This window comes from Pleurotus ostreatus, assembly GCF_014466165.1.
Source record: "Pleurotus ostreatus strain PC9 chromosome Unknown scaffold_3, whole genome shotgun sequence".
Classification (NCBI taxonomy): domain Eukaryota; kingdom Fungi; phylum Basidiomycota; class Agaricomycetes; order Agaricales; family Pleurotaceae; genus Pleurotus; species Pleurotus ostreatus.
This window is the reverse complement of record NW_023503158.1, coordinates 1,216,381-1,240,479: the sequence shown is the minus strand read 5'-3', so window position 1 is coordinate 1,240,479 and position 24,099 is coordinate 1,216,381. Positions and strand designations below refer to the sequence as shown.

General features: G+C 51.0%; 10 protein-coding genes across 10 annotated transcripts; 7 read left to right on the top strand and 3 right to left on the bottom strand.

Annotated features, from left to right (window-relative positions):
- Positions 1-29: 29 nt before the first annotated feature.
- On the top strand, positions 30-334 carry PC9H_004897 (uncharacterized protein; the record flags this gene model as incomplete). Its single annotated transcript, XM_036774478.1, has 2 exons — positions 30-196; positions 256-334. The coding sequence occupies 2 exons, from the start codon at positions 30-32 to the stop codon at positions 332-334; spliced, it is 246 nt and encodes an 81-aa protein (XP_036632980.1).
- A 962-nt stretch (positions 335-1,296) lies between these two features.
- CBH1_1 (Exoglucanase 1) lies at positions 1,297-2,951 on the top strand (the record flags this gene model as incomplete). The annotated part of the gene is made up of 4 exons (XM_036774477.1): positions 1,297-1,506; positions 1,556-1,900; positions 1,959-2,338; positions 2,393-2,951. 4 exons carry the CDS (start codon positions 1,297-1,299, stop codon positions 2,949-2,951), a joined length of 1,494 nt encoding a protein of 497 aa, XP_036632979.1.
- Positions 2,952-3,479: 528 nt separating this feature from the next.
- PC9H_004895 (uncharacterized protein) lies at positions 3,480-4,312 on the bottom strand (the record flags this gene model as incomplete). Its single annotated transcript, XM_036774476.1, has 6 exons — positions 3,480-3,664; positions 3,718-3,825; positions 3,879-4,037; positions 4,091-4,150; positions 4,201-4,252; positions 4,307-4,312. 6 exons carry the CDS (start codon positions 4,310-4,312, stop codon positions 3,480-3,482), a joined length of 570 nt encoding a protein of 189 aa, XP_036632978.1.
- A 53-nt stretch (positions 4,313-4,365) lies between these two features.
- Positions 4,366-4,828, top strand: LSM3 (U4/U6-U5 snRNP complex subunit lsm3; the record flags this gene model as incomplete). The annotated part of the gene is made up of 4 exons (XM_036774475.1): positions 4,366-4,479; positions 4,531-4,635; positions 4,684-4,737; positions 4,805-4,828. 4 exons carry the CDS (start codon positions 4,366-4,368, stop codon positions 4,826-4,828), a joined length of 297 nt encoding a protein of 98 aa, XP_036632977.1.
- A 139-nt stretch (positions 4,829-4,967) lies between these two features.
- On the bottom strand, positions 4,968-5,495 carry PC9H_004893 (uncharacterized protein; the record flags this gene model as incomplete). The annotated part of the gene is made up of 2 exons (XM_036774474.1): positions 4,968-5,147; positions 5,205-5,495. 2 exons carry the CDS (start codon positions 5,493-5,495, stop codon positions 4,968-4,970), a joined length of 471 nt encoding a protein of 156 aa, XP_036632976.1.
- Positions 5,496-5,575: 80 nt separating this feature from the next.
- Positions 5,576-8,658, top strand: GRR1 (SCF ubiquitin ligase complex subunit; the record flags this gene model as incomplete). The annotated part of the gene is made up of 3 exons (XM_036774473.1): positions 5,576-6,827; positions 6,883-7,169; positions 7,219-8,658. 3 exons carry the CDS (start codon positions 5,576-5,578, stop codon positions 8,656-8,658), a joined length of 2,979 nt encoding a protein of 992 aa, XP_036632975.1.
- Positions 8,659-8,975: 317 nt separating this feature from the next.
- PC9H_004891 (uncharacterized protein) lies at positions 8,976-11,748 on the top strand (the record flags this gene model as incomplete). Its single annotated transcript, XM_036774472.1, has 6 exons — positions 8,976-9,279; positions 9,332-9,403; positions 9,459-9,673; positions 9,724-10,186; positions 10,243-10,540; positions 10,596-11,748. 6 exons carry the CDS (start codon positions 8,976-8,978, stop codon positions 11,746-11,748), a joined length of 2,505 nt encoding a protein of 834 aa, XP_036632974.1.
- A 1,315-nt stretch (positions 11,749-13,063) lies between these two features.
- On the bottom strand, positions 13,064-16,231 carry PC9H_004890 (uncharacterized protein; the record flags this gene model as incomplete). The annotated part of the gene is made up of 10 exons (XM_036774471.1): positions 13,064-13,495; positions 13,548-13,730; positions 13,786-13,929; positions 13,986-14,291; positions 14,367-14,549; positions 14,609-14,900; positions 14,962-15,274; positions 15,326-15,587; positions 15,645-16,002; positions 16,050-16,231. 10 exons carry the CDS (start codon positions 16,229-16,231, stop codon positions 13,064-13,066), a joined length of 2,655 nt encoding a protein of 884 aa, XP_036632973.1.
- A 1,867-nt stretch (positions 16,232-18,098) lies between these two features.
- PC9H_004889 (uncharacterized protein) lies at positions 18,099-21,767 on the top strand (the record flags this gene model as incomplete). The annotated part of the gene is made up of 17 exons (XM_036774470.1): positions 18,099-18,141; positions 18,206-18,305; positions 18,387-18,479; positions 18,533-18,830; positions 18,882-18,897; positions 18,950-18,973; positions 19,026-19,055; positions 19,110-19,149; positions 19,201-19,525; positions 19,585-19,976; positions 20,034-20,253; positions 20,310-20,331; positions 20,380-20,420; positions 20,477-20,809; positions 20,872-21,327; positions 21,386-21,600; positions 21,659-21,767. The coding sequence occupies 17 exons, from the start codon at positions 18,099-18,101 to the stop codon at positions 21,765-21,767; spliced, it is 2,757 nt and encodes a 918-aa protein (XP_036632972.1).
- Positions 21,768-22,135: 368 nt separating this feature from the next.
- On the top strand, positions 22,136-23,906 carry TUB1_2 (alpha-tubulin; the record flags this gene model as incomplete). The annotated part of the gene is made up of 7 exons (XM_036774469.1): positions 22,136-22,196; positions 22,339-22,370; positions 22,431-22,641; positions 22,705-23,006; positions 23,061-23,233; positions 23,290-23,444; positions 23,497-23,906. The coding sequence occupies 7 exons, from the start codon at positions 22,136-22,138 to the stop codon at positions 23,904-23,906; spliced, it is 1,344 nt and encodes a 447-aa protein (XP_036632971.1).
- Positions 23,907-24,099: the final 193 nt, after the last annotated feature.

Genomic DNA, 24,099 nt, shown 5'->3' with positions numbered 1-24,099 from the left:
GACCATGAGATTCTCTTTCAACTCCTACGATGAGCCCTCCAACGAACGCGACGCAGGCCAAAGAACGGCTCTATGGCCAGCTGGCAGCCAGCCTCGCGAGGATGTCCCGAGCTATCACACAGACAACGGACCTCTGTGAGCAGCTGCACGCGGATCTCAACGCAATGAGAACATTTGCTGGCTTGGATGCTGCCAAGTCAGTTGCCCAGTCATATCTCTATCGCCGACCCTCACCCAGAAAATATTACTTCCTAGATTCATGGCTGTTTCAGCGATCCTCAATCCAGAGGAAGAGGAAGAGGAAATATCCGCCGAAGGGCGTCGCGAAGGATGATTATCGGTGCCACCGTCGGATGGCAGTCGCTACCCCTTGCTTGCAAGACACTCTTTCTTCTCAGTCTTTCAACGGTCCAGTAACCCCATGTTTCTTCGATAGCCGATTATTCCAGTGACCGTCGACAACCCTTTGCGGGGAAATCGTTCACCCTTAACCTCTGCATCACGATGTCCTGCTTCCTGGATAAATGTAGTAGGGCCAAAGCGAGGAAGATTGGATGTGCCTTCATACGTATCGTCGTACGCGTCGCACGCACACTGATAATGTCCTTTTTACCTCCACCAATGTTGTTTGTGATGCGATGAATCACCGAACATAATGATCTACACACCCAGCCCGTACACCCACACGTCTAGGACCGTACGATATGCCACCAACGGAGATGAAGAACTGCCCATTCACGGTACTCGCGTACGGACCTTGTCTTTGCGGCAGTTTTTCGGTATGTTCTCCATATTTCCACAGACCGCGATCCACGCGGGCCCCCATCACAATCGAGGTCCTGAATGTCAAAAGGCTAGTATAAGAAGCCCGCATGAAGCCCGTCTCGTGACATTTCTATTCAATTCAACACTCCCGACGACGACAAGCTGACGGTCCCACTAAGAGGCGTCTGAATATGTGGACCGTCCGGTACCGTCCTCGTCTTCGATCTTTCAATGGTCACGATGGGATACATACTCATGATTTGTTTTACCGTCCTCTCCGTGCATCTAGATGACCTCTCCGATGATTATATGCCGGATGCTCTTCGGCGAGCCTTTCAACTCCCTCGCGACTCTAGTCAGAGGTTCTGCAGAGACAACCGTGACTTGCATGCCTGGTGAGCGTTGAGGTTTACCAGACATTTTCCGACGTGGTGCGTATAAAAGCATGCGAAATGCTGCTAGTTCTCTCCATCAACTCGGCGTTGAATCCTTCTAGCCATCGTCCAAACGGTCTCTTTGCCAACCTACAGCATGTTCCGCTCAGCTGCTCTCATCGCTTTCACTTTCGCGGCCGTTGTTCTCGGTCAGCAAGTCGGCACGTTGACCGCGGAAACCCACCCGACATTGCAGGTATCCCAGTGCACTGCAGCCGGTCAATGTACTACCCAATCCAAGTCGGTCGTCCTTGACTCCAATTGGCGTTGGCTCCATACTACAAGCGGTTCGACGGCAAGTTCTTTGGTGTTACCAACACTGATGAAATCGCGCTCAATTACGGTTTCCCCTCTAGAACTGCTACGATGGTAATACTTGGGATTCTACCCTCTGTTCCAGCCCGACGACCTGCGCCAGCAATTGCGCTCTCGACGGTGCTGACTACTCCGGCACATACGGTATCACTACCTCAGGCAACGCCCTGACTCTCAAGTTCGTGACCAAGGGCCAGTACTCCACCAACATCGGCTCCCGTGTCTACCTCATGGACGACGAGACGCACTACAAGATGTTCAACTTGAAGAACCAGGAGTTCACCTTCGACGTCGACATGTCGCAGCTACCCTGTGGTTTGAACGGTGCTCTCTACTTCTCTGAGATGGAAGCCGACGGCGGCATGTCCAAAAATACTGGCAACAAGGTGAGCTTCTGTCGATCCGGAAGAATCTGCGACCTCGATTGACCTCTTCGACATCAAGGCCGGTGCTAAATATGGAACTGGATACTGTGACTCACAATGCCCTCATGATATCAAGTTCATAAACGGCGAGGCTAACGTCCTTGACTGGGCTGGGTCGCCCAACGACGCGAACGCTGGAACTGGTCGCTACGGCGCGTGTTGCAGTGAGATGGACATCTGGGAAGCCAACTCGATGGCATCTGCATACACACCCCATCCTTGCAGCGTCACTGGCATCCGTCGCTGCTCTGGAACTGAATGCGGTGACGGCGACAACAGATACGGTGGTGTTTGCGACAAAGATGGTTGCGACTTCAACTCGTTCCGCATGGGGGACAAGAACTTCCTTGGTAAGGGAAAGACCATCGATACCACCAAGAAGATCACAGTTGTGACACAGTACGTACATTTCCAACTCACTTAGTGTCTGTCGTAGCTCAGTTACGCCCTCAGATTCATCACTGACAACGGTTCCGCCACTGGCAAACTCTCTGAGATCCGCCGTATTTACGTCCAGAACGGTGTCGTCTACCAGAACTCCAAGACCAACATCGCCGGCCTCACTGACGCAAACTCTATCACCGACACCTGGTGCGCTGCCCAGAAGACCACCTTCGGCGACACCAACTCGTTCGCCTCAAAGGGTGGCTTGGCCAAGATGGGTGATGCCTTCGCCAACGGCATGGTCCTGGTCATGTCCGTCTGGGACGATCATGCTGCCAACATGCTCTGGCTCGACAGCAACTACCCCACAACCAAGAGCGCCTCGACCCCCGGTGTTGCTCGGGGCGAATGTGCGACCACCTCGGGTGTTCCAGCTGATGTCGAGTCCCAGTCCCCCAATGCCCAGGTTACGTTCTCGAACATCAGAACCGGACCTATCGGCTCTACTTACACTGGTTCTACTGGTACCCCTAGCGGACCTACCTCCCAGCCTGGCACGGGCACTAGCACATCCGCTGGCCCAGGGACGACTGCGACCGCACCCAAATACGCCCAGTGTGGTGGTTAGTAGCTTTCCCGAGGTTGTTTACAACGTATGGTGTTAACGGATGAACAGGTATCGGATACACTGGCCCAACCGTCTGCGCTTCTGGCAGCACTTGCACCAAGCTCAACGACTGTGAGTTGTGTGCAGTTGTCTAAACATCCTATTGACGCCTGACCGTTTCCGACTCTAGACTACTCCCAATGCCTCTAAAAATGACTCGAAGTCGTTGAATTCTTCTTCCCGGGTACATAGATACAGCTAGTCTCACAATCAGTTTTTTTTAGCCTTCGTATGTCGTTAATTGCTGTAATCATATTCAAAGCACGAATGGAAGGACAACCGACCAAGCGCGGTAATGCAGCCAGGACTGAGATTTGAATGCTCCGACTCGACTTCCATATCGACAATTTCTTGCATAAGGTTCACATATCATGATAAACATATGACATTAGAAGGGTTCCACTGACCCAGTAAACTTAATCATGTTTTTGTAATACCGTACTTAACATAACACCATAATTGCTGAAGTGCTGCGTCAAAGAAAGGAGATTATCTGCTTCCCATCATCCGCAGCCTATCTGGATGAATAGTAGGTCCAGACGCTGGCCCTGAGGGGGCGTCTGGCGGACCCATGGGGAGCGCACCTGGAGGAGGACCGTTCATGCCATTGGGAGGGAACGGAGGCATTGCTCCACCGGGGGGACCGCCTGCGTTAGGTGGGAAAGGAGGGGGACCTGTGATAAAAAAGGTAAACTTTAGAGCCTAACTCGCTCATGGGTGTACGCACCTCCGAAACCTGGTGGGCCCATTCCTGGGGGACCATTCGGGGGGAAGGGGGGAGGCCCCATCATTCCCGGAGGCGGCGGCATGCCAGGACCTGGGGGGAAGGGAGGACCTGATGTTCTTACAGTCAGTATTTTACCTCAGAATCAGGGACAAGATACGTACGGCCAAACGGCGGCGGCCCTCCGAAGCCCATAGGTGGTGGTGGGGGTCCTCCTAGATGTTGCGGCCCAAATCCGAAACCGCCTGGAGGAGGCCCACCGCTTGACTCATATGCAGTCGTAATTTGATCAATGATAGACTGAGCCTTGTCGTGGCCAAGTGCTATACACCGACGTAAGGAGATTGTTAGAAGCTATAAAGATGCAATCACGTACAGGCGTAATAGTCCCGAACGTTGGCGAGATGATTGCGACCACTGTTGTGTGCTTTGCGCACTGCAAGCAAGTTAATAACAAATACGGGTGTGCTTCTAGAAGTTACCCACCTGAAGCAGAGTCGTGAGTCAAGAAGACGTCGCAATAGTCACAGTAGTGTTTCTGTTGAGGATGTCAGCAACGGTGAGGACGAGATATGGGAGCAAAGCGACTCACGGGCATCGTTGATCCTACAAGTACAAGAGCAAGAGGGCGGAGTTCCAAATCTACCGTTCATGGATCCATCATCTTCTGGAATTCAGGAGCCTTTCGACCTCATCCGGCTCTCCCTCAGCGAACGCGTCTTCGTTAAACTTAGAGGGGACAGGCAGTTAACGGGGATCCTCCATGTGAGTCATTTATCAAGATTCAATTCTATAGCTTATACGCGCGACATACAGGCGTACGATGGACATATGAACCTCATACTCAGTGATGTTGAAGAGACCATCATGATCGTCGACGTCGACGATGAAAATGTCACAGCTGGATCTAAGACAGTCAACGTGCGTCCCAAGCACTAGGTGTATGAGACTTTTTTAATCCACTCATAGGTCGCCAAACGGAAAATGGATATGCTGTTTGTACGAGGAGATGGAGTTATCTTGGTATGTCTGAGTGATAGTCATAGTCAACAACGATCTAATTGATTCCAATTATGTTCTTTTGAAACAGGTTTCACCACCTTCACGGACATGAGCTTGAGAGGGTGTACTCGGATTGCCGTGATCGCAGGCGCCAGTTAATCTGTGAAGCACTACGAGTCAAGCTACTCTCCCATCATACTTCATTGTACCAAAAGAGGATCATACTTGTAACATGCTCGTCCGCTGGCGCCTTAGCCGAGTCCAGTCATCTGCGATTTGGCACTTGTATCGAGATCCCTCTTGAGAACGAGAGGCGGCATCGCCTGTTTTGCAGTGTCTGCATCTGGTGGAAGCTCGTCGTCTGGCTCAGGCGCTTGGGCGTTAGCTGGCCAAGTCGAGTCGCGTAGCCAAGCAGCGTGTACGATCCTGACCTGTAGAGCACACACATCCATGAATCCAGTAGTAATCTGTGAGATTCGGCTACTCACAACAACACGCATGGGGAGTCTTTCGACCAAGCTCGCCCCCGACGAGAAGCCCTTCCAGATCTTGTTCAGCGACTGTTTCCATAATCTATCATCTTGGACTGCCCCAGGCGCGCTAAGCGCCTTCGCCAACTTCTGAATTCCAACTGGGTGAGGTATATGTGGCTGTTCTTGTGATTGAGCCTGTTCTGGCCGTGACAACCACAGGGCTCGTCTGGTGGCATAGTATTCGGGTCCTGGCTGGGGAAGGATATAAGAATTGAGTCTTTCATCGAAGGAGGAAGAGTGTGACATTTGGCATACAATAATAAACGATGCACGTGGACTCGTTGCACCTTCAACCCTTCTTCATCCTTCCCTTCCTCACGACCACAATGTACAAGCACAAACATCTCGCCCCGTCCAACACATCCTTGTCCGACGACAACGACAACGACGGCGACAACGACGATGACAACGTCGTGATCAAGCTTGTGGCTCATCCCGCCCACTGGGCATCCCAAGGCGTGGTTTCTACCCTGCCCCCCGAGATCCTCATTCACATTCTCAAACACCTGTCATCGCCAAAGGATTTATACCACTCTCTGCGGGTATCCAGAGCTTGGTGCGAGTGCGCCGTAGAACTTCTATGGCACAAACCGTCATTTTCCAAGTTCAGCACCCTAAAGTCCATGATCCACGTCTTATCCCAAGCAGAGTCGAAACAGCGATTCGCCTACGCCACGCTTATCCGTAGACTAAACTTCCTCGCTCTTGCATCGTCCCTCAAGGACGACTACTTCAAAATATTGGCCAATTGTGTCCGACTTGAGCGTCTCACCCTTGTCAACTGTTCCGAACTCTCCTCGGTTGCACTCGCCGAGGTCCTCCCATCATGTCCGAACTTGGTCGCAGTTGACCTCACCAGCGTCGTCAATACGACGGACGAAGCTATCAAAGGCCTTGCGTTATCGGCACGCAGACTGCAAGGCATTAATCTCGCCAACTGTAAAGACGTCACTGATACCGCTATCACGGCTCTTGCTGCAAACTGTCCCCTCCTCCGCCGCGTAAAGTTGAGCGGGGTTGAACTTATCACCGACCAATCGATCTCTGCATTGGCCAAATCCTGCCCCCTGCTACTGGAAATCGACTTGAACAAATGCAAACTCGTCACGGACGTTTCCATTCGGGACATTTGGACATATTCGACGCATATGCGTGAAGTGCGCCTATCACATTGCACCGAATTGACCGACGCGGCGTTCCCGGCCACTCTGCGAACTGACATCAATAATTGCAACGTTCCTACACATCCATTCCCTCTATCCAAACTATCGGACGACGCGGAATTACTTCCGCCTCTTATCATTACCCGCACATTCGAACACCTACGGATGCTTGATCTTTCTGCCTGCGCAAACATCACCGACGACGCTATCGAGGGCATCGTATCCCATGCCCCCAAGATTCGCAATCTCGTCCTATCAAAGTGTGCCCTGCTCACCGATAGGGCGGTCGAAACAATCTGTCGCCTAGGTCGGCACCTACATTACCTACATATGGGACATGCAATCGATATCACAGACCGATCCGTCCGTACTCTTGCGAGAAGTTGCACGAGGTTGAGGTATATTGACTTCGCAAGTAAGTCCCTGTTAGCGGTCAGCCGTGGCAGTAATTTTAACATTAGGCACGTCAGACTGTGTCCGTCTGACGGATATGTCCGTTTTCGAGCTCTCTGCTCTTCCGAAACTGCGCCGAGTCGGACTCGTCCGTGTCAATAATCTCACCGACGAGGCGGTGTATTCACTCGCGGAACGTCACGCTACACTTGAGCGTATCCACTTATCCTACTGCGATCGCATTTCTGTCGGAGCGATCCACTTCTTGCTGCAGAAGCTACACAAGTTAACTCATCTCAGCCTCACCGGAGTGCCAGCTTTTAGACAACCAACACTCCAGCGATTCTGTCGACCGCCACCTAAGGTAATACATCAGACTCAACTGACATCCCATGGCTCACCGCGTCGTGTAGGATTTCAACATAAGCCAGCAGGCCGCCTTCTGCGTCTACTCTGGCAAAGGCGTATCTCAGCTGCGGGCATTCCTTACTGAATACTTTGACCGCATGAACGAAAATAACGGCACCGATGACACGGAATACGAAGACGACTATGATGGTGACGGCGAAGTCGACGGTGATGCAGACCTTGAACACTCTCAAGACGATGACAATCTGGAACCTCAGGATGATGAAGAGGGCGACGAAGAAGTAGAAAGCACTCTCCGCGGGTCTCACACTACTTTCCCGCCCGCGCGAGTTGACCTTCGTGCAGCCGCTATTCAAGCGGCGCATCTCCCGCATAGGAGGGTGCCAGATACCACACACCTTAATGCAGCGATACCACAGAACCCCCAAGCCATATACCTCGACCCCCCACAGTACTATATGCATCTTCGTGCCATCGGCGCCATCGATGGCCCCGCCCCGAGCTCAAATCGCCGTATCTGGACTGACCTCCCAGTCGTTGAGCCACCTCATTCTCCGGCCCCGAGCGATGTAGCGTCAAACAGGAGTACACATACGAATACTAGTAACGGAGCTACCTTCTTCAGAACATATCATTTGAATCAGGGAATCGGGCAGAGTCATGTCAACTCGAGCGCGACGCTCGTTGGTCCCGGGGGCGAGAGCATTTTGGCTGTGTCAAGGGGGAATGGAGCTTTGACGCCAGAATTGAATTACGCGGAGATCGGGCATGGGAGAGGCGCGCAAGTGTCCGTGCATACTGCTCAAGGTTCGCGAACCGTGAGTGGCGGGAGTGCTGTCCCTCAACGAGGCGATGTTGGTGGTGGTACGGGGGAGTGGAGGGTATTAGAAGTAGACAGCAGTGGGGGCGAGCCCTCTAGGACTGGACCTTATGAGTCAAGACATCTACAGCATGAACAGCCGTCCCGGTCGGAGGCTCGCCTTGAACAGCCTCGGCAGAGGCAACAACCCAGTAATCGTCACGTAAGTCGCGGACAAGCACTACGCTCCGAGGAAGGAATTTGGCCATATCGAGAGCCAGCATCGCCAGTGTCGCTCGCCGCCGCGCGCGAACTCCAAGCCTCCGTCCAAAGTGCTTTGGGTGGTGTCGCGAGCTCTCCTCATCATGCCGTCGCTCAGGCAGAGCAGTCGCGTCATCATCGTGAGAGTCAGCGACACCAACTACCATCGCAGCAGCAGGACAACAGCAGTTACGATGACTCTACCGATACGCCTGCCCAGCCCTCTGGTCTCGGGCACGGCCAGGCGCAATCCTCTTCTACAGAAGGGGATAACAGGGGGCGAAGCGTCAAACGCAGTATTCGGAACACATTCACCGCAGCTGAGCAGTATGCGAGCTCGCTGCTATTTGGGAGAAACAGCCAGGAGGGTAGAGACGGGAGTAGGAGTGGTACACCCAGTGGGAGCGGGCCTCCCACTAAATAAATTCATTCGGGTGCTTCCATTCACCTTCTATTGGGACAAATCTTGCGGACATTGTAGTCCTTCTGGAGCTTAACTTAGCGGAACAAATGTCAGTTTAGTTGTTGTAGCGACCTCATCGTATGGGATTTATATTGAATGGACATACTGTACATGTATAAGCACAAAACCATTTGGGAACTCGACCCATACATAGGTACACCTAACCCTAGATCTGACTCAAGCTGAATCGCGAACACCGTGTATTAATTGATTGTCGAGCCAATACCACCATCTTCCATCCGGATATCACTAGATATCGTCTGCCACCTTCACAGTAGATGTCTTCAAAGACAAGCAAGCTCGACGCATCAGGCGATCCATTGATCGCATTGTTCAAGTCCATTGGCCTCAATCAAGCCAAAGCAGCGGAGGCGGCCAAATCACCCAAGGCTGCTGCCATCTTGAAGGACACCATAGAGAAGCACTCTTTAGCTACCGCGTCCCTCGATGAGAAGCAAGCTTCTCTATTTGCCGCGCTTGCAAGCGCGATATCCAAGGCATCGGATGTTGGGGAGCAAGAAACATCCTATATCGTTGCTCGCATTCTTGACGGCAAGCTCAAGAGCGTTGATCAAGTTTCCGGTGAGCCCGTATCCTCCCGCCAGAAATCCTTTGTGTTCTGATGTTATCTCAGTTGCTGTGAAGTATATTGAATCGCATCGTGTGCCAATAGATGATGTGGGTTTCGACGCTCAGTGTGGTGTTGGTACGGCTTGATATGTTGATGCCGCCACAAGGATTGACCGGATAATTGATTCCAGGATTCACCATCACCTCGGAAGAATTGCTCGTCCAGGTTAACGAACATATCACTTCGAACGCGATTGCAGGATGGGACAAATTAGGCTCGGTCATTACATCCATCCGAAATTCGCCATCATTGCGTTGGGCCAACCCTTTGGATATCAAGAATGCCGTTGAGACCGCGTTCAATGATACATTCGGGCCAAAGCAGGCGGGGAAGCCTAAGACTAAGGTAAATTCTACTCCCTTGCATTGGATCCAAGGATTAATGTGTATTCTTAGGAGCCGAAAGCGGTCAAGAAAGAATCCTCAGCCGCTTCTGCTCAACCTTCAACTTCACGCAAGTCTGTCTTCGAAGAAGGATTTCTAGGACAGCTACATAGGCCTGGAGGAAACCCTCAGATCCATCCCCACCTCCGTGAAGCTCATTTGGCCACGACTGGCGGACAAGTATGGACACGGTTTCCCCCCGAACCCAACGGATACCTCCATATTGGACATTCCAAGGCAATCTTTGTGAACTTTGGTTATGCTGCTCACAACGGTGGCAAATGCTACCTCCGCTATGATGACACTAACCCAGAGAAAGAAGAAGCCCGTTATTTCGAAAGCATCCTCGAGATGGTACGATGGCTAGGTTTTGAACCTTGGAAGATCACCTACTCCAGCGATTATTTCGACAAACTGTATGAATTAGCCATTGAGCTCATCAAACGCGACAAGGCTTACGTCTGCCACTGTACTCGTATGTGAGCTTAGTGGTGCTCCGGAGTGAGGCGCTGACCCTCGTTATTTCCGCAGAGGAGCAAATCAAAGCTGACCGTGGAGAAAAGCGTGGACAACCCCGACCATGCATACACCGTGATCGCCCTGTCAGCGAATCCCTCGCCGAATTCGTAAATATGAAGGATGGTAAATATCGGCCCAAAGAAGCCAATCTCCGTATGAAGCAAGATCTAGAGGATGGTAATCCCCAGATGTGGGATTTGACTGCATATCGTGTGTTGGACGCGTCGCACCACCGAACCGGAGATAAATGGAAGATCTATCCAACGTACGATTACACCCATTGTTTGGTTGATAGTTTCGAAAATATCTCGTGCGTCTATGGATTCTCTCCAATTCATTTCTTCCGTTCATCACACTTTTACCAGCCACTCGCTATGTACAACCGAGTTCGTCTCCTCGCGTCAATCTTATGAATGGCTTTGCGACGCCCTCGAATTGTATAAGCCTAGGCAGTCGGAGTACGGGCGGCTCAGCTTGGAAGGGGCAATCATGTCGAAGCGGAAGATTTTGGCTCTCGTTGAAGAGGGTTACGTTGATGGATGGGATGATCCACGGCTCTATACACTCATCGCCTTGCGTCGTCGTGGTGTACCACCTGGTGCCATCATCTCTTTCGTCAGCACCCTGGGCGTATCTACCGCTGTAACAAGCATCGAAGTGGCCCGCTTTGAACATGCCGTCCGCCAATATCTAGAATCAACAGCGCCAAGGCTCCTCATGGTAATGCGTCCCCTCAAAGTCACGATCGAGAATTTACCGGAAGATTACCTCTTGACGATAGAGAAACCTCTTCACCCCAAGGTCCCTGAGTTAGGGACTACATCGGTTCCCTTCACTCGAACTATCTACATCGACGCGGACGATTTCCGGTTAGAAGATTCTAAAGATTACTTCCGCCTCGCACCAGGCAAGACGGTCGGACTGTTCCAGGCCCCTTACCCCATCACATGCACTTCATACAAGACAGACCCATCCACGGGAGAGATCGTCGAGCTTCTGTGCAAACTAGAGAACGAAGGGCCTCCAAAAAAGCCGAAGGCATTTATTCAGTGGGTCGCGGAGCACCCTCCCTCAGGTAGCCCAGTACGCATTGACGAGACACGGGTATTCCACCGTCTCTTCAAAAGCGACAACCCACCCGCAGATTTCAGATCAGATATCAATCCCGACAGCTTGGAGGTCATCAAGGGTGCCATGGTAGAGGTTGGGTTTTGGCCGCTTTCCAAGCAATTGATGAATGAAGCCCGACATGATGGCAAGGCCCGCACAGCAAAGGCGCTAGAATCCAGCGCACCAGCAGCCGATGATGAAACACCACATGCTACCAGCGAACAACTAGTTGGCAAAGAGTGTGTCCGGTTCCAGGGCCTCAGAGTAGCATACTTTGCTCTGGACAAGGATTCGCGGATTGCCGCCCTGGATAACGATGTCGACGTCGAACCCTCCCGTGAGCAGGGTGACTACTTGGTGCTGAACAGAATCGTTAGTCTCAAGGAAGATTCAGGCAAGACAGCGTAGCGATGGTAAGAACAATTTGATTTTCTGGGTATATATCGTCTCCCGCCGTGCTGTATTTATGATCGACTTTAAACCAATCCATAAATTCATTCGGGCACCAAACCTTTATCGATATCCACAAGTCAATTCTTTACAAACGACGGAGAAGCCACTGCAACAGGGGTCACCGGTCACCACGGTCTGGGCCATCAGCTTCCATTATCTGAACCTTCAAGCTCAAGCATTGATATTGATCGATTATCTCGTGAGTGTTTTTCGCCAAGTGTATGGACGGACTCAGAGCTAACCGGAACACGATGTAGATCAATTCTCCCGCTTTGCCAGCTGTACTTCGGCACCTCTCGTATGTCGTGAGATGTATTCCCATGACATGTCGAGACTGCAGCTTTTTTGCTCGTCCTTGGCGCAGACTTTGTGTCATTCCGCTTAAATGAGAAAACACCCAAACATGTTCGAGACCTGCCTCCTTCAGACATTTATCTATAAAATATGCGATGTTTCCTTTCGTCAGAAAGCACACAATGCTCACAATGCGTCCGACCTTCTTGATGTCGGTCCTTTCCCTTCGCTTATCGATGGTGCTTGCAACGTCGCTGGCTGGTGAAGACGGGGTGACTGCACGTCAGATTAGTCTCAACCCAGCCAGTTCTTGCCCCCACGATCAGCTCTGGTGCTGTGACCCGGTCGATATCGTATGTCCTACAGTCACATCCTGGCTGATATCCATGCTACTTTGCATCTTGCGTGTATATTTCTAGGTCACAAACCCACTCATAGCTGGAGTTCTAGTTCTCGCTGGAGTCGTGGACCCTACAGGGTTCAATGAAGTAGGGATCCATTGCTCCAGTCTAACCTGGCCCTTCGGGATGAACTGTCCCAGCCCCGGAAAACAGGTCTGCTGTGACCCTGATCTGGTGCGTGCCTTCACTTTCCATGTCCCGCAAGCGTTTTGAACTCGGTAATAGCCGTTAGTTGGAGAAGTATTGAAGGTCAATTGTCGTGCAGTAAACCCGCTATTGCGCTAGTATACAACTCTACGACCCAGAGCTGTATTTTAGCATCTAACACGGGTCCCGTCCGATATAACATACATGTCGTTCATTTGAAGTTTTATCGCATAAACGTTTACAGAAACTAAGAGGTGTTGATGTCGCAGAAGTTGTTCACTAATCATTGTTGCGTTCGTGACAAGCAACTCAGATTGTCGTAGAATGTCCCTGGTACAACTCTCACAGGACTCGGGAGACGGAAGATAATAAAGGCAATTAAACACACGACAGCAGATTACAAGGTACTCGATTGATTAGAAAACTTTTCATGCAGCCACTAAGGCGTGAAGGTTGTAGATCTCCTTCCGCACAATGTAATAAACCTCCGACACATTCCCCTCCAGCTCAACATGTCCCTTCCCTGTCTTCCTCACTGCAACCGATTCGCCCAATCTATCTGTAGTGGGGCCACGTTTAGCCGCGGCGCCACAAACCAACACACCTTCGCCGATAAGTTCCGCCTGTACTCCCACGGAGGCCAGGCGACTTTTGAGGGCAGTGAGTTTGAGCTCTCCGATCATGGTCGAGTTAGGAATGTTGACAGGCGGGCGAGAGCCAAGGGTCCGCCCCCGTGCAACCACCTGATTGGTGGAATGAGATGTGATGGGAGATGAAAGTGCAGGTTCCAGCGTAGGAACAGTCGAAGTCGCATGGGCGACAACCCTTCCTTTGACATATCCAATTTCGTTATCCTCGAACTGCATGAGAAATCCGTCAGTTATTCTGATGGACTATATGCGAGAAGCGTACCCTTGACATCCTCACGGATGCTAGTAGTTCGTCGCTGATGGATATTGAAAAGGTGTTCGTCTGTTGGCCTATTTGGATACTCTCTGCGATGCCGGGCGCGTATATGTCCTTCGTCATCGCGCGTATATCTGCACAACTTTCGATGAGCGCGTTTGTAGCGCTGTCGGACGCGTGAACGATGATCTAGGGAGGATATAAATATAAATATTGTCACTTGCGCTGGGGTGATGCAAATCACCATTTTCCGTGGGTTAATCTTAGGGACAATATGTTTCACGGCACGTCCGTCGTTGAGCCCCTCCATGTCCACGAAGAGAAGTCGACATGCAGGCTGGATCTCGATCTCTGAAGAGATAAACTTAGATGGCGGTTCTTTAACTACCTGAAGAACAGAGAAACGTTAGCGATGAAGCCTTCAACTGAGTGAAACTCCTGTACTTTGGCTTCTTCGTCGGCCTCGCGCTTCTTCGCCTTAGCCTCATCGCTCTCGGCCTCTTCCTCAAGTATCTTCCCTTTCCGCAACCACGTCGCCACATCGATAGTCTCCCCATACTCATCCACCCTCCGCTTCCTCTCTACATACGGGAACATCCTGAACCGCTGTGTCTGGCCACCGGCGCTCTTGAAGAACGAAGTCGCTTTCGACACATTCCCCTTCAAGTAGATATCATACGATAGCAGCTGCTTTGTCAGCCCCTCGTCGCCGTCCATATTCCAGTCGTTGTCCAGCGCTTTGTCGGATTTCTGCCGCCGCCGCCTGTCCGCGCGGGTGGCGGGGTCGTCGGTATCCATCGCATCATCTTCGAGCGTTTTCCGTACTTCGTCTTCGTCGTCGGCTTCTGAGTCATCGGACTCAGAGTCACTGTCATCTTCGTCCGCCTCGAGCATGCGGCGCTGGCGTGCCATCACGGCTTGCTGGGCAGCCACTTTCTCTTTCGCTTCGCGTTCCTTCTGGAGGTAGTCCTCAAGCTCAGCGCCTTGGAGAGGTACCTTGGTGTTGATCTTTGGAGAGATAAAGAGTGTAAGAAGGTCTGTACATGACCTAACGGAGGGATATTCACCTTGAGCTTCATGACACCGTCCATCATGATATTACTACCAATTCTGCCCTTGTCCCAGCGGTCGTCACCGCGCTGAGAGTTATTCCATCTGTCAAATAACGCCCGTCCCAAGGTATGTTCTTCACCGCGTTGGGTAAGTAGCACGACATTATCCGGCACGGCGGCAAATTCAGAAAAGAGGTGTCGAGAAGGGCCATGGGAAAGCGATGCAGGTACAGCAAGTATTAGCTTGGGGTCTTTCGACGAGTAGCGTTCTAGTAGAGCTTGAGGGTTCGGGAAGAATTCCAGGTGTCTGTTATAACATGAAACTCAGCCAACAGATAAGGACGTATACAAAGAAACAGCCAACTGACTTGAAACGAAGAGCCAAAGCACCTAAAGCATCATCATCCCCCTCATCACCTCTCTTGCGCTTCGAGTTCTGCCGTTGATTTGGGTTCTCTTCACCTACATCCTCTTTGCTAACCGTCCCACCCAGCCACTCCATCATACTTCGCACGAATGTAAGCATTTCACTACCCGTCCGAGTCAGGAAACAAATGGGATACCGAAGACGAGAGAAGCTCCAGTGCTGATCAAGCAAGACGAGAAGTTCGAGAACCCGGGTGCTGGCGTCGCATGGAAGGAGCAGAGATGACCGCGAGGACAAAGTGGATGTAATTGTGTCTGGCGTACTGTCAATATAATGGCATCAGACATGAGAAGGGAGGAGGATACCAATTAATGCGAGATCGCGCTCTTTCCGTCGACTTATGATGACATTCGCGCGCTCTGCGTCAGTAATCAAGAGGTCGGGTCGCGCTAGTGGTTCAAATATCCCTCCCGCCGAACCCCTCATGAGCACCGTGCCGTCAAGATGCCGCTCCTTCATATGGTTCATGTTCACCGCGTACATAATCGTACCTGACGACGGCGAGCGAATCTTCCATATGGTTCCACCGAGGGTGTGGCCCGCGTTGAATGGAGTGATCGTCAAGCCCTGACATTTCCCTAAGACAATTTATTTCATTTGTATTGGGCAGTGTAACGCGGCTACTACATGCGGACCTTGTAGATGTGTGGGCTGCGAGTAGCGGAGTGTATTGACAGCATCGAAGGCCTCCTGCACTTCCTGGAGGGTAGCTACGTACTTGCCCCTCTGCTTGTCTTTCAGCCGAGGTCCTTCAGACAATGGCTCAGGTGTGGATGGTTCTTCGGTAAGGACATCGCCGACATCTTCTTCGTCGCGGATTCCCTCGACGTCTTCGGTTGCTGCTATGCGGGCCATAGCTTGCACAGGCAATGTTGTGTACGTCGGCGCCTTCAAGTTCCACCGTGAATACGCGTATGGATAGAGTCCAGAGTGAGCCAAGTCTCCATGCGACAGCAGAACCAGGTCAACAGTAGGCGCGACACTGTGAAGAGGTTGGATAACGTGCATACGGAACGATAGGGCACGTACTCGCGAAGGGCCGTGCAATATGTCTCCCAGTAGAACTCGCCGTCATTCTCCCCCAACTCTGGGCACCAATCCGGCGAACCGCAGTCTAGCAAAACGCGCACATCGTCAATTTGGAGAAGATAGGAAAGGGGGGACAAGGAGGAGGAACGGGCAGCACCAGCCAAAGGTGTAAATGTGATCATGAGCAGGAGAGCAAAAACGGAAAGCGCCCGCTGAGTAATACCGCCGAGTGCACCGATAGGTTTCCTTATTTGGCTCGTAGCGTCTTTGATAAAATACATACACAAAAATTCAAATCCTAAGACTGGGCTTTGGAAGCATATCGCTTAAAAACTCTTCAAATATACTTTTATATCGCTAAGAGCGCTCTGCGAGGTCATCACAGCCATATTATTACAGTCCAAATACATATCCATGTTAGATGCACCATGGATGCCAGGGCCTCGAGCTTTATGCCAGCAGATCAACGCAAGAGTGGGTTCACCGCGCGACAGTCGAGCTCCACTTCCCCTTTCAAGCCCTACTACCAAGTTCGTATCAACGATGCAGATGGAGGTCGGAAATACATACCGGATCCGGGTCGCAACAAACTTGCTTGCCCGGGCTAGGACAGTTCATATTGAGGGGCCAGGATAGTGCAGAGCAGCCGACCCCCACGTTATTAAACCCCGAAGGATCAAGGATTCCAGCAAGGATTAGCGCTGCAGCTATGGCTGAGTCTGAGGACTACATAAGTATTCAAGATGCAAAGTAGGATGAGTCAGCCAGGGTATCAAAAGACGGGCTTGGGACGTACACTGCCGACGGTCTGACAACACCAAAGCTGTCCAGCTGCGCAAGAGCTGGCCGGAGTGAGACTGATTTGACGTGGGATTACTTGGCCTTCACTTCCACGCATCAGCGGTGTCGCGAGCACCATCAACAAAGGAAGGGAGATAGTCCACAACAAGAGGATTGAACGCATTGCTGGTCTTGTGGATTCTTGAGGAGATGAGCCGACCTTTATAGCTCAAATGCGTGGAGCGGCCAAGCCTCGAACGGTGTCGAATGCCTTCTCATTTACGGCATGACACAAAGTCTACGGCAAGAACCAACCAAGAACGAGCAAGAAAGTTGTAGCGGATCCATCTCACGATGTTACGAGAGCGACAGCAAAGCCGGAAAAGCGGAAGAATCAATCTGTTTGTGTTCCGGTCAGCTCTTCTATCTGTATATCTGTATACTGTGCTAAAAACACCCACCCATAAGATTAAAGCCTGAAGTCGATGAAACGTCTCTTATCAAGGTGGGTCTCCTAAGGTTAGGCATAGTAGTTTCCATTGGACTCCAGTCTGTTTTTAGTAATTGCAGGCTTCCGGCCGCGATCACGAGCACTGGCACCTTCGCCTTTATGTCCACGGGCACATCCTTAGTCGAACCTAACCTCGGGGACGGCCGATGTCTTGTTGTAGCATCCGCCTGCATACCAGAGTGTTCTCCGATTCGCCGCTGTAGCGATACGCTGCGCCGTGTGGTGTTTCATGATCGACGAAAGTGTCTCAGAGAACCTCGTTGCGGACTGAGGTGAAAGGGACTTATTCCTTGCCATGACCCTGCATGACTTCCAAGGCCATTGCTAGCTCTGGTATTCCAGAGATTCGACATAGAACCTGGCAACGACTCGAGTAATTGAAATGAGGGTGGTATGCAGTGTAGTCCAAGCGTAATAGCGACTGGCTGAATATCGGCTCACTTCACTGATGATCGATGAGTGCGTAACTTCATTAGAAAAAGAACAAGGTATGTGAAAGGTTTGAGCGCATCGAGGAGCAGACGGGAGACAATGCCGTCGAGATGCATCGTCGGAACTAAGAGGTAAGTCGCAAAACTTGTCAACAGAATGTAAACCAAACAAAGCATAACTGGACGTCATCCGAGTCGGCTAAAGGAGCAATACTAGTTGGAGACAAATATATTTCCAGTTCAATTTCAGTTCACGTTCATATTTATATTCGACTCCACCACGCTCCTTCATTCGTTTCCTTGTGTTACCTTCTCTTCTAACTAGACATGCCTGTGACCACCGTTTCAGCGGCGGTACATATTACACCTGGTGAGCGCGCTCGGGTTTAATGTCTAGCAGGACCAATTGGGCACGGGCTAAAACACATGTAAAGTCGTCGTCAAGACCTTCTTCGAACATGGGAGGACCAAAGCCAAGAAATTCAAGGCGGGCGACCAGGAGGAGGAGGCCACGGACGACATATTCTTTCACCAGTATGTCAAGGCGTTGCCTTAGGCGTCGCGCGACGAATAACAGTTTCTAGGGCCTTCAAGATTGTGAAATGTAGTTTGCAGATACAGGATGGCTGGAAGAATGAGCGCTGATGTGTTCTTCCTAGCCTTCATAGATTTGGGAACCAAGAACACCATTGAATCGCTGCAAGGATTGTGAGTCTGGGAATGCACTTTTACCAGCCATATTCTTGACTACACGTCTTCAGCACCAATACACATGTGCCTTCACCGTATTGGGCTGCGGTGTCGCCTGTTTCCATCCCGCTTTCGAGCTGCAACAAGGCGGCAGACACGTTAATCAGTTGGTTTGGTCCAGATGAACTCAAGCATGTGGTAGGTGGGGAGCGATGGTGGCAAGTACGAGGTCTGGATGGGGTCGACGCGGAATGGATTACCCAAAAGGAATATCTAAGTCCGGAGCCAATTACCCCCGACCTCAGGACCAGAAACCTATCAACCACGGATGCAGACATACTCAGGATGAATCACCTAGAACGAGTCATAGTATGTTCAATCCAAGTTCGACATGAGGTTGCTAAGACTCATTGTGCATAGCTCTATGTTCACGGAGGTATGTTCTATCCCCGTAGTAGAGTTCACTACAATAGACATTTCTTCCGTAGGTGGATATTTCTGGGGATCTATAAGTACGTGAAGAATTACTCCAGCACTTTGACATGCTTCTTACCAACCCGGAAGATACACACAGATACCAGATAATTCGATATGGTAAACCTGTTCCCAATATTTCGGATTACTGACTCTAGCTATTTTCATGGGCAGCTCGTAAAAGCAAAGGCCGGGCATTCGCCGTCAACTATCGGTAAGCATAAGAATCGCGATTATCGGCATCCATTAAAGGTAATATATACAGCAAAGCGCCCCAATATCCATGGCCGTGTCCCCTCCAAGATGTCCTCGCGGCTTGTGAGCATCTTTTCATATCTCGGTGTTCAGTATACCAATTGTCCATCCCTGCAGACATGTACCTCATCAACCCTCCAGCCTCCGCACTACACAACCCCATCGACCCTTCCAAGATCGTCTTTGCAGGAGATTCCGCTGGTGCAGCTCTCTGCTTGACCACTTTGACTATTCTTCGCGACATGGGCCTTTCCCTCCCTGCTGGCGCCGTTCTGATCAGCCCTTGGGTAGACCTCACCCATAGCTTCCCCAGTGTCATGGCCAATTCAGAAACGGTTAGTGTTCCTCACGCTTCGCGAAGAGATGGAATGGTCGAGCTGTATTTCTACTTCAGGATATCATACCGGAATACGGGTTTCTGGCAAAGCCCTCGACGCTATGGCCGGTTGACCTTTTACCCCCAGCTGGCGGTCGAGTGACGAGGACTACTTCTAACCCTCCCCCAGCGCCTGGTCACGTAGATACTCTCAAGCCAACTGCTTCCCACATAGAGGCAGAGAAGAACGAAACAGAATCCCCGGAAATCAAAAACCAAGGGGAAATGCTCGCTCAAGGTCAGACCGAGGAAAAGACTGGAGGCCATTCACGGAAACAAGCATCATCCAGCTCTCAGACCGTAGTCGAGGATGAGTCCTGGGAACCGAAGCCACCGAAGGTCCTTATGAACGATCATGCCTCGATTCCTCTCGAACTTCACTCTCAAATCCAGATATACGCTACCACTGAGTGAGGGCACTTACCCAATACTAATTCCGCATCGCTCAGTACTCACACGTATTTCAGGCAACTCTGCCATCCCCTCGTCTCCCCCGTCTTGCAGGGTTCGCTAGGAAACCTTCCACCCTTGTACATCATAGCGGGCGAAGGGGAGGTTCTCAGAGATGAGATAGTGTACACGGCGCATCGAGCTGCTCACCCCGACCAATATCCTGCTAGAAAGGGTGTATTACGCGAGGGTAGACGGCAGAAGGAGAATGCGGAGAAGTTCACCACGCCAACGAAGGTACAACATCACAACTTTTTCCATGATCACTGCCTCATGTAACATCGTTGACGTAGGTCCATTTGCAAGTGTTTGACGGTAGGCGTACCCGCATAATTTGTGTAGTTGCTGCTCACGCTCTGTCAGGGATGTGCCATGTGCCCACCGTCTTCAGTTTTACAGAGAGTGTAAGTGTAATATATACTTGCGAGTTTATATTGACGTGGAATCGGGGTTATTTTAGGCCAAATATGCTTATCGGTCAATTGCCGAGTTCATCAAGCACGCCACTGATTCCGACAGTGAACAACTCCAACAAAACCCTTTCCCCGAGTTACATCGCCGTCCGTCGGCTTTGTCAGTGTCGCCAGATGTCGAAGCACAGGACAGGACAGAGCGTTCGACCATTGTTTCCCGTTTGCAGGACAAGGTTGTCAAGCCTGCCCCGACACCAGAGACCCCGGAAGATATCGCCCTGTACAAAGCCAACGAGGAAGTTGTGATGCAAGCTGTCGAAGATCATCTTAATGCAACCTCTACTCAGGTCGCCAACGAGTCGTCTTCATCTAAGTCTAGTGTTGTAAGGGCTTAATCCGCTGTCGCTACTCAGCTTCGTGTTCCAATGACGCTGCTTCACAGGTGGGTATCAAGAACATTAGGATGGTCCGCGAACGGGTAGACATACACGGACGTGTTCGCTCAATGGAACCCAGAGATCAAATATCTGCGCTGCAGATCGAGCCTTCTGCAGTTGGGCTCATCAAGGAGGAACCCACGCTTCGCTGGCTCCGCGGTCAGGAAAAGTGGGACAGGATGTTCAAGAAGCAGGCCAAAAAGGCGATGAAACGGCGGCGGAAGTTAGAGACCAAGGCTGAGAGGATGATCAAGAATGCCAAAGAGCAAGGTCTTGCGTTCACCGTCGACCAAAGGCCTCCCGTATCCCAGCGTCCTTCCAATATTTCTACCGTGTCGAAAGCGTCCGCCCCTTCCCCTGTCACCGGGGAAGGTGATATCCAGGCTGAGCGACGGTGGGGGCCATTGGATCTCGCTGGCGAAACCCCGCCACCGTCTGCCATCGCTGGTCGTCGAGATACGGTAGGTTATTCGACAGCGACCTGATTTCTGGCGCTAACAAATATCTTGGCATTTGCAGCCAGAGGCAATAGCGCTGATTAAGAAGAGCATATACCACACCGCGCCCGTAACGCATACCATGGTACCACACATCAAAGCTATCGACGCTATTCGGGCCGCTTTCGACCCCCACGACCATCCGACGAAGGCACCCAAACAGTCTGTCTCAGAGCAACAAACATATACTCATATCATACCCTTCCACGGCTTGCGTATCTGGGACACACTTGTGGGGTGCGTTTGGTTGATTATACTTATATGAGAGCCCTTCAACTAATCCCCGCTCCCATAGATACTTTGCACGCAAGACTTCGAACAAGGCTGCGCGCGGAGGTAAACACGCCGTGGCAGCTATCAAAGGGACGGGTGAGAGCTTGGGGATAATTTCTCCAGATACGTGATTCGGTCTCCATAGAGCTATTTATTATTTATCAGATGGGACATTCGCATTCCACAGTCCACAGAACCTAACTTACAATCTACATCTACACGTACTATATACACTCTTTTATGTCAATGCCTGGTGCTGCAAAGCAATCTGCGTGTCGTGAAGTGCACGGACCACCATGCTTGCTGACATACGTGGGAAGAATGCCTCAAGGCTTTAGCACTTTTGTGTCGCGAGAGACCTTTTTCTTTGTTCTGCCATCGCAGCCTCCACTTCCTTCAATCCTCATTTCATTTGTAGGTTGCGCTCGTTTGCTGGAGAATTAGCTTCGGCGACTCACTGGCATCGCGTTTATCGATCTATACAGTTCAGAGCTTCAAAATGCGTGAAGTCATCTCAGTACACGTCGGCCAGGCTGGTGTCCAGATCGGTAACGCCTGCTGTAAGTTCTCGTGCTCAAACATTACCTTCTATGCACTCTGCAGACGGTGGAGCGCGACATAAAACGCGTCGCGGAAGTTTATATCGCCTCGTCTATTGTTAGTTGAAAGTGGCGTGACATTGATACTGATTGTTGATTCAAGGGGAACTCTACACCGTCGAACATGGGCTGAGCGTGCGTTCAAATACTATCTATCTGTGGCACGAATGGGCTGATATATTGCCTTTCATCTAGCCTGACGGCCGCCTCATGGAAGGTTCTCCATCAACGAACGATGACGGCTTCAGCACGTTTTTCTCGGAGACCTCTTCTGGGAAACACGTTCCTCGCTCGCTTTACGTTGACCTTGAACCCAATGTTATCGATGAAGTGAGGAACGGCACGTACAGGAGTCTCTTCCACCCCGAGACTCTTGTCACTGGCAAGGAGGATGCTGCCAGCAACTGTATGCATGCACCTTTCTACAACTGCATCGACGCGTTCTGACTTAATTCGATGCCCGCTACAGATGCCCGTGGTCACTACACGATTGGAAAGGAGCAGATCGATCTTGTAATGGACAAAGTCCGTCGATTGGCGGACAACTGTTCTGGGTTGCAAGGTTTCTTCATCTTCCACTCTTTCGGTGGCGGAACTGGTTCCGGCCTTGGTGCTTTGATCTTGGAACGTCTTTCTACCGACTACGGCAAGAAGTCCAAGCTGGAATTCAGCGTGTATCCTGCTCCCACCAACGCCAACTCCATTGTGGAGCCATACAACTCTGTCTTGACCACGCATACCACGCTTGAGCACTCTGACTGCTCTTTCATGGTACGCACTTGTTTCTATGCAGTCCTCACTCGATCACTACTAATATATTCGTAGGTTGACAATGAAGCCATTTACGACATCTGCAAAAAGAACCTCAATATCACGTCTCCTTCTTTCACGAACCTCAACAGATTAATCGCTCAAGTGGTTTCTTCGATAACGGCTTCGCTGCGTTTCGATGGCTCCTTGAACGTTGATCTTAACGAATTCCAGACCAACTTGGTTCCGTAAGTCGTCGGCCTGCTTCTAAGTAGCGTTGTACCTGAACCACTTATGACCGTAGCTTCCCACGTATTCACTTCCCTCTCGCCACCTTTGCCCCAATTCTCTCCGCTGAGAAGGCCCACCACGAACAGAACTCTGTCGCTGACATGACGTATTCTTGTTTCGAGACCGGCAACCAAATGGTTAAGTGTGACCCGAGAGAAGGCAAATACAGTTGGTTGATCCCTTTCGACGTATCGTATGCTCTTTTGACTGTGCTTTCTAGTGGCTTGTGCTCTTCTCTACCGTGGTGACGTTGTTCCCAAGGACGTCAACACTGCCGTCGCCGTCATCAAGACCAAGCGTACCATTCAATTTGTTGATTGGTGTCCTACTGGTTTCAAGATCGGTATCTGCAATGAACCTCCCGCGAACGTTCCTGGCGGTGACCTTGCCAAGGTCTCTCGCTCCATGTGCATGTTGTCGAACACGACTGCTATTGCTAGCGCATGGAGTCGCCTCGATCACAAATTCGATCTGCTGTACTCCAAGCGTGCCTTTGTTCACTGGTACGTTGGTGAGGGCATGGAGGAAGGTGAATTTGCTGAAGCTCGTGAGGATCTTGCTGCTTTGGAGAAGGACTACGAAGAAGTTGGAATTGATTCGGCTGATGTTGAGGAGTCGGGAGAATATTAGGCAGGACATCTCCCATCTCTTTCTGTTGTTCTACGATTTTTACGCATAGCTTTTGTTGCCATTCATAACACGGAAATTTCATGATCAAGCACTTACTGGATATGTCGAGCGTGATTCAGACTCAGACATCAGACAAGTGTGACTGAAACAAATTTGCGCTCGCACACTTGTGATCACTACCAGCTCTATCGTT